At 44.7% G+C, this 8,969-nt stretch overlaps 1 protein-coding gene across 2 annotated transcripts in view; it reads left to right on the top strand.

Moving 5' to 3' along the window:
* The first annotated feature begins 4,749 nt into the window (after window positions 1-4,749).
* The window catches only part of CPA6 (carboxypeptidase A6), a 234,521-nt gene continuing 230,301 nt past the window's right edge, over window positions 4,750-8,969 (top strand). For both annotated transcript variants that reach the window (XR_002099514.1, XM_019527765.1), the window contains exon 1: window positions 4,750-5,123. Coding sequence is in view for 1 of the 2 variants with exons in the window: in XM_019527765.1 (XP_019383310.1) it covers window positions 5,008-5,123 (116 nt within the window). In the remaining variant the exon portion in view is untranslated. The remainder of the gene's footprint in view (window positions 5,124-8,969) is intronic.

The following is an 8,969-nucleotide window of genomic DNA, read 5'->3' as shown; positions in this document are numbered from 1 at the left end:
ACTTCTAAAGCATACTACTCTGATAATTTTAGAGACAACATGCAATCCTATATACATCAAAAAACATGTTCCCTTGAGAACACATTCCTAGACAAGGAAAAAATGCTGCTTCATTTGTGTGAGATGGAAGAGAGTAGAGAGGGGTAGAATAATGGAAATGATGTAGCTTTAGGAATTATATAAAATATCTAATTTAGTTTTATCATAGTTCAATACCTTGGACATTTAGCTCCAAGTGAAAAAAATCAGCAAGATACAACTGTATGGAAACTTTTGTATGACAATAGCCAAGTGTCAAGGTTTTTCACATTAAAATTACTCTTTTATAAAGACATGTAATTCAGTTCTAAACCTTAATTACTTCTGAATGCATTCATAAAGGACTACTCATTACTAGGTCATTATTACAAAATGCTGTTGAACTTGTATTTGTCCCCGTGCTTCCATCTCCCAACATGCCTACATCGCAGTCTTTGTCAGTATACTGAAGCAGAGACAGACTCAAGCTAGCTTTAAGGAAGGTAGTAGTAGCCTTCTACTTGTCATTAGTGCAGTCTGCATAACCAATACAAGAAGCAGGGTAAATAGTGACTAGGCCATGAGGAGCTTTGTGCTGACACAGCAACCACAGCTAGTTGTACCCAACTAGATAACCTGAAGCTCGTCTGAATATATTTATAATACACTGTAGTCACAGAAGGCATAGATCCAGATAAAAAAGTATATAAGCACCCAACTCTCATTTATAAGCATTTACTGACATTAAAATCAATGTGAGCTTAGCCACCTAATACAGAGTTAAGTGCCTAAATACCTTCTGGATTTGGCCACAGTGGAAACACCTTCAGTGTCCTTCTGGTATTTGAACCAAATTCAGCTCTCTGTGGTAAGTAAGACAGACATGGGCAATTTCTCATTGCATTTCCTTCCACTGTTTTTGGTTTTAAATGGTGGTTTTCTCTTCTGTTCATTCTTCCATCATATTTCTAAGAGCATGGAAAGGATACATCCAAAAAGAAACATATCTGGGGTAAAATACGTAAAGTCACTGGCAAATCTATTGAGTTCAATGAGGCAAGCTTTTGTTCTGAGAGTAGTTAATATGTTGTTTTTTGCTAACATTTTGATAGCTGGCATATGACTTAAACCCTGCAGGAGTGGCACAAGGGAGAAGGACATGTAGCAGGAAAAGCAAACAATTTGTGGATGTCAGATAAAGCAGTGGATTAGTTTTCCCGCTGCTTTATTGCCCTCTTGTGCTCCCTCCCTCCACATACCAGGCATGCTCAATTGCATCTGTCAACCTATGGAAATTTAGTGTACATATAACTGTCATCCCTACAGCTCAATATAGGCTGTATATTCTTTGCAGCAGGGACTATGTATTTATGTGTGTTTTTACTGCAGCTACTACAGTGAAGCAGCAATCTTGTCTGGGCCTGTAACACAAAGAACATCTAAGAACAGGATTGAGCAGATTTTCAAATTAAAAGGTGGTACACTAGAATAAAAAGATTATGTAATAAAGAATAAAAAGCCTGGGCATAATTTAATGAAATAAAGAATATGTAATAAAGCATAAAAAGCCAGGTACAAAAATGCAAGTAGCATGTTAGAAATTAAGGGCATTTATTACCAAAAAAAAAATCAAAAACAGATTTTAAAACCTAAGAATATAGGAGCATAAGTGAAAGAAAGAAAATGTGGCTTATTTGTCTGCAGGCTTTGCAATGTAATATAGCTAAGACAGTTGCTACATCATATGCTGGAGAGAGTAAAACAAATCCACACAAATTTACCCATAGTTAGTATAATTCTACTCAAATGCTGTATCAGAAATAATTTTGAGCCTTTGAACAGGCACTAGGATGTTGTTTTGTTACAGGCAGCTCAACAGACAGAACACTGGTAAATGCACAAAAAGAAATAATCCAGCACTGGCAGAGAGATAGACTAGGTGACCTAATAGGTCATTTCCATCTCTAGCTTGTCATATGATTACTGTTGGATTTAGTGCCAGCATGGCAGGATACCAAGGACTATGCTAACTTACTTTTCAGCCATTAAGCACCAAGTATGCATGATTTCATACAGTCCTTTTCAAAAAGCTCCCTCTTTCCCACTGAAACATTATTAGGGATTGTACAGTATTTCTCACACATTCAAATCTCACCTGGTCTTACTGTTCCCTCCCTGTATTTCCTACCTATGTCAGAGATGCTGAGAATCCCTGTCTGTGAAGCACTTTGTGATCCAGTTATGAAAGGCAATATAGTACTAAAAAAGACACCATCAATTTGTTATATATCAGACTGGCTTTTTAGGCTAATATTTTTCCAAGCAAACATGGTATTCTTCAAAACTTAAAATTATTTCAGGCAAGAAGATTCTTCTGCATTTTAACTTATTTGGATCATCTGATAGAACTTTGTGTACAGCCATTTCTATGGTTTTTCTTACATTCCCCTTGTTTGTGTGGGCTTTTCACACAGTAACAGACTAGGAAAACACCAAATCAAAGCATTAGAAAGTGTGATTTGGCCAAGCGACTAAAATGATATTTTACATTCATTTTTAAAGAGAAGTTTCTTTCAGTGTCCATCTGTAGATTTTCTTTTTCACTTGACTGCTCTTTAAATTGGAGTTATAAGGGCTGCCAAAAGACTTGAAATTCCGCCTATCTTCCTTTTCTCCTCACATCTTTTAATCTCTACTCTTCACTATTGAGATTTTATGCTAAGTTTACCTTTGTCTGCTTATCAGATAAAACTCTTCACTAAGGCTAAGAAAATCATGGAAACAGCCCGCGGCAAATGAGGCTTTTTGTCTGCTTATCATCTCTCTACTAGACTAAATATTGCTCCGTACATTTCGGTGACACCTGTAGGCTACAGGCTTGAGATCCTGCAATCAGGGTTCATAATAAAAGAACTAGGGTCATAAAATGAAACTAGTAGGTAGCAAGTTTAAAACTAGAAGAAGGAAGTTCTTTTTCGCCCAGCGGCTATATCCCCACGAGTGGGAACGTGCACTTTGAAGTACCTCAAAAGCTTTTGAGGTGCTGCAAAATGGACACAGTGCACATGAAAAGGTTTGCTGCGCTGCAAATTTGCAGCACAGAGCCAAAATTTGATACTGGCAAATCCTGGTATCTAAAAAAAATGTAACAAAAAAAGCGGGGCAGCACACATGGCTACAGCATACACTGACGAAAACTGGAACCTGGCCAGCTCTAGTTGCTGGCCAGGCTCCGTGTGCCGGGATTGCCACCACTGCAGACCCAGGAAGCCCCCAGGACTCTAGGTGAAGTTGCTGGAACCAGTCCAGGTACTGGCCCCAGCCTCCTCTACCCCACCTGGGGCAATTTGCCATGGGCCACAGCGTGCATGTAGGGACAAGTAGCAGTGGCACAACTGTCCCAGGGAAAAGCACTTGTGCGCTCATGGAGATGCACTCAGTGTGTCATTCAAGTGTGGAACTCACTGCCACCAGGTTTTGTGGAAGCTGACAATTTGGGCAGATTTGCAAATTCTTGGAGGAAAGTGCATCAGTAGTTATTTAGCATGGGGGTTAGGGGCAAAGCCTCTGAATCAGAGTTTCCTTAAATGCTGGAGGCTGCAAAACAGAGAGAAACAGTGGGGAAAAAAACCCTGGTCATATCTGGTTCACTCTCCCTTTCCACACCCACTCTCTGCCACTGTGGGACACAGGACACTGGGCAAGATGGACCAACAGGCTAACCCAGTAAATGGTAGGATACAAAGAAATATGTTAACTTTTCAACCACTAAGCACCAAGTATGCATAATTTCATACAGTCCTTTTCAAAAAGCTCCCTCTTTCCCACTGAAGCATTAATAGGGATTACACCATATTTCTCACACATGTTCAAATCTCAGCTGGTTCTACTATTCCCCCTGCATTTCTTACCTACCTCAGAGATGCCAGGAATCACTGTCTGTGAAGCACTTTGTTATCCAGCTATGAAAGGCGATATAAGTACTAAAAAAAAGACACCATCCATTTGCTATATATCAGAATGGCTTTTTAAGCTAATCTTTTTCCAGGCAAACGTTGCATTCTTTAAAACTCAAAATTATCTCAGGCAAAAAAGATTCTTCTGCATCTTAACATCTAGCTTTCTTAACCAGCCAGGCCTGGGTTACAAGGCGCAGGGACAGCACGGTACCTAGACTCCTGGTGGCCCCAGGCAAACTTTTAGTATCAGCCCCCCCACCCCCTCTTTCGCCAGAGATAATGATAATAATAATCCTTATTTTCACCATTTTCGGGCTGCCTTTCTGCCCATGCCTGTGTCCAGCCCTGCACAGGGGATTGCCTCAGGGATGTGGCTCTGGGTTTGTCCGGGAGCAGCACAACACCACAGCTCGCCCCTGTCTCTGCGGGGACGTGTTCCAGGGGAGATGCTGTGCCAGCTAGGCCAGAATATATATAGATAGATATATAAATTGAACCCCACTCTTGGTGGCTTTCCTTCCCCGTGGCCCTACACAAAGCCCCAGGGCTGAAACGCCACGTCCCTTTGTTCCCCGTGTGTGTGTGTGCGTGTGCGTGCGCGCGCGCGTGTGGAGCCCTCCCGTCCCAGAAACCCTCCGACCCACTGTGGCTGCCCGCTGCCACCCCTAGCGCGGCGCCCCGGGCAGGGCGGGCGTGGGCGGCACGAGCCCTGCCTGCCCCTCCGCCAGTGCCCTGTCACATGCCAGGGGGAGGCGAGGGGGCAGCCGGCAGCGCGGACACTGGATTTGGGGAGCGGGGCTGCACGGGGCCCGGCCAGCCCCCCGGGCTGCTGCCGCGAGGCAACTTCCTACCCCCGATTTTCTTCGGCGACTTGTTTGATGCGGGGCTGAGGCACGGCGCCACCTCCCGCCGCCCCGCTCCTCCCCGCCCCGGCCCGGCGGGGGCCGCTTTGTGTGCGCGGGGAGCTGCCACCTGGAGACGGGGCGGCGGCCGCGGCGGGGCTCGCTCTCCATCCCTCGCCCTTTGCACCATGAAACTCCCGAGGAGTCCCGGTAGCCCGGGAGCAGCTCTGCTGCCTCTTTGTCTGCTCGTCCTGAAGACCTGGGTGCCGGTGCAAGGCTACCTCTACAACAACCGCTACGCCGGGTAAGCTGCGCCAGCTCTCTCCCTGCGCTCACTCCGGGGAGCTTTGGGGATCATTCGCGCCTGGCTTTCCTGACATTGGGGCGAGGGAGGGGACACTGGTTTAAGCACTTTTAGGGACTCATGAAATACTCAGCTCGCCTTCTTAACTCTCCTAAGTTTGTTAGCAGGGGATCTGGGGCTGTGGAGGGTGCTACTCTTCCACTGCGTGAACTTTCTTGTTGGAGGGGAAATATCTGTATGCTCTGGTTCCTTGCTCTGTACTCTAGAGGTGCCTGGTAGGGAGGATGATACCTACAGAGAAGCTGGAGTGAATATGGACAGTGTCCCTTCCACTACCCCCACGCTAATTAACTGATGCTTCAGTTTAGTCTAAAGTGAATGAAAGATTTGCATGTCTCAGTCCAATGGATGTGCATGTTCATCCGATCTGGTTTGAACAGTTTCAGTGCATTTGAGCCATCTTACTGGACACCAAATTTTCCAAGCCCCCAAACATCCAGGGTGTTGCTACAATGAGGGTGATATTTATATTTGAAAATTCTTTTTTCCCCCCTCATTTAAACCTAATGTCTGTTAGGAAGGGAGAGTTTGGCTTTCGTAGCAATTTAGACCAGAGTGCAGCATCACTGAGCAATGGCCATTCTTAATGGGCTAAATTTTATTGGAAGGCTGTATATGTGATTCTTTTAGGGTTTGAAGATTTGTATTAAGTGTTAATCAAAATCATATTAACAATAGGTAGGTGGTAAATGAGCATTTCCCAACCAAAAGTGGGTGGATTGCTGAACAGAGGGAGGGACCACTGCCAACACATGCTCCAATGTAGAATACGATTATGACTCCTTAAAACTGACATGCAGATTCATATGTAACCTGAAAGCAAGAACTGTATTTCCACTGTTATTTTATTATGGCAGTCAGGCTGAGTGTGTCAATTCCACTGCTGAATTGAAGTTTAAAAAACAGTCCATAGGCTTCAGCGAATTGGTAATGTGATATGAAGCTTTTCACCCTAAATTAACTAGTAGTGACAGAAAGTACTTAAATGTGACAGCTGCTTTGCTGTCTCAGTCCAGAGTATAGGTATTTATCTCTCTCTCTCTCACACACACACACATACACTCACACACACATACGCCCCTTTAGTTGGCAGTATCAGAAAACCATGGACAGGGAGGCTAAATTCTTCTAGAAAGTAAGGATGATTCAATAAACTCTCTGTGGGGGCAGGGTTCTGTCCACATGAAACACGTTGCAGGATGAGAGAAATTGTTGGCTCTAAGTTAAGGCTGTCCTGCATTTATTTGCAGATGAATATGGAAGGCTTCAGTTTTCCAGTACTGGGAGTCTGCCACCTTTCATAAGTACTAATTGTATATATTATAGTATATACAAGATGTCCACATATCATTTTAAGCCTAGAAGATATTAATGATCCATTCCAGTTGGAAGTTAGTCAACTCAAAGAGAAAAGGTAAAAGTACCTTCGGGTACTGTATCTGCCCCTAAGTACCCCCGATAGTTTTTGTGGGTTTATAATTATATTTTCTTGCTCAAGCATTGGCTTGCTGTGTAAAAAGCCCAAGCAAACAATGTATACTGTCATCGTCTGGCTATTATTCTACAAACTACTCTGAATAACCAAATCCAGAAAGATAAGACTTCATGGAGTAGCTCCATCCACCTGGAAAAGCTTACAGAATTGGGCTGATCCTGCAGTTACCCAGTAAAATTCCACAGTCATGAAGGGCAAGAATATTGATGGTAGTCAGGCTATTGATTTCAGTAAGAGGTCAAAGGTCCACCTAAGCCTAGCAGTCCATTACGTTAACATGGTTAAGGCACACTAATTTCTGTAGCAACAGCACACTGGGGAGTGATGGAGCTAGCATCACATCTGGCCACCTTTGACCCAAATGACCAAATACCCATTTACAGCTGGGTCAACTGAGGGTGACCTTTGGCAAAAGTCCAGAGTGGGGGTCAAACTCATACTTCAAGGATAACAGGAAGATGCTTTAACCACTCTGCCACCACACCTTGGCTTTGCTGGGTACCTGGTGGTGCCTCGGTATCTGTAAAAAATGTTCCCAAAGTTCCACCAAATGCAAAAGAGAAAACTAGGAAACATGGAGATTTTCCCTCTGCCTAACTTCTTTCATTTGTATTAGCCCTAGGAGTTACTTAAGAAAACAGTAGGTTAAAAATTCAGCCTCAAGTAGAATTTTTAAATTGCATTGGTTACTCTCTGATGACAAGTCTCTTTTGCCCTCATGAAACTTCTGTCATCAAGTCAGAGCCCTGGGCCGAATCATTTTATTTCCTGTGTGTACTCCTGATTACACAGTTGAGCAGGTGTGACTCTTGTGCCTGTGCTACTGCCTGGGGGGTGGGGAGGGAGGGTCAGAATTTAATGTAGTGCTTTCAAGAGCAGCAGTCAAGAGATGGACAGTTTTACTCAGATCAGTTTTTAAAAGTGTTACAATCCCCTCACTTTCTTAGAAACTTATCAGTTCTGATTGTGTGCCGTCAGTCACTGAAATACCCAGGTGATGGTGGGGGTGCTGTTTTTGGTTTTTGTTTTAAAAAAGGCTCAGTGGGACTCAGTCTTGGTGATGACTGTAGCACACCACAGAGTAGCATTAGGATGCAAGAAGGCAATTACTTGTAGCATTGGATATCTCCCATGCTCCCTTTCCTAACTCCTCCAAAGATGTCAAGGGAGACCAACAAGAAGGGAGCAGAGCAAAGTTGCAGACAAAGCGTAGGAAGGGAGCTGCTGATGCTGTCAATGAACAGAAGGACCTTGGAGTAGTCACTGCCACCTGGGAAAGGAGGCAGCTTCCATCAGTGGGCTAAGACATGTTAAGGGAACAGGTCCTCCCACGCTTGCCATTGCAAAGTCAGTTCACTCTATTTTCTTAGTTTAGCTCTTCTCCCACTACATGGTACATGTGGTTTGTGTAAGCCTTCCACCTGCTTCTTTCCCAGGCTCTGACTGACTTTCTGAACAGTTATTCTGCTGAGTTCTACTACAGGTATTTTCAGAAAAGTGCCAGCAGCCCTTGTCTCAAGCTACCAAATAGAGGCAGGGGCCAAAAAAACTGAGGAAATTAATCTGCCAGATACAGAGCTTTTGGGGCAAGTGAGGATTAAAATAAAAAATTGGAAGTGGGCATTTTACATGCTGTAACTAGAATTCATTAATTTAAGAAATAATGGATGTGTCTATACATGCATTAGATCTGGGAGCACTTTACTCACAAGTAAACTACTCATGAGTAAATGCTCCTAGACAAGCATCCACACGTGCAGGAAACCAGAAGCAAATTTGCTGCTAATGGCAGCAGACTGTTCCTGCTTCCTGGAGCCCTGCAGTGGGTCCCTGCTGCCACCAGGGGGAGCTCTAGGCTCCGCCTGGGTGCTAGCCTAGGGGCTGCCAGGGAGCACTGTGCCAGGAGACAGCTGCCTCCTGGCCAGGGCTGGGACATTGCTCCCTGCCCCTGGGGGGACTGCCTGCTGCCAGGGCAGGGACAAATGTCCCCCTGCCCCAGTAGCAGGGAGCTCCTGGCCTTGGCTACACCAGTAGGCAGGGACCACATCCAGGCAGACCTGGATAGGTTGGAGAAGTGGGCGGATCTGAACAGGATGTGGTTCAACAAGGACAAGTGCAGGGTGCTGCACCTGGGGAGAGGGAACCAGCATTATGGTTATAGGTTATGGGCTGACCCTCTCAGCAACACAGAGGCAGAGAGGGATCTTGGAGTCAGGATTGACTCCAGGATGCATATGAGTCGCCAATGCGACAAAGCAATAGGCAGAGCCAACCGCACCCTGTCATGCATC

The sequence above is a fragment of the Gavialis gangeticus genome, unplaced genomic scaffold, assembly GCF_001723915.1.
Source record: "Gavialis gangeticus isolate Ggan-Ray unplaced genomic scaffold, GavGan_comp1, whole genome shotgun sequence".
Taxonomy (NCBI): Eukaryota; Metazoa; Chordata; order Crocodylia; family Gavialidae; genus Gavialis; species Gavialis gangeticus.
Note: the sequence above shows the minus strand (reverse complement) of the source record. Positions and strands in the feature narration are given on the sequence as shown.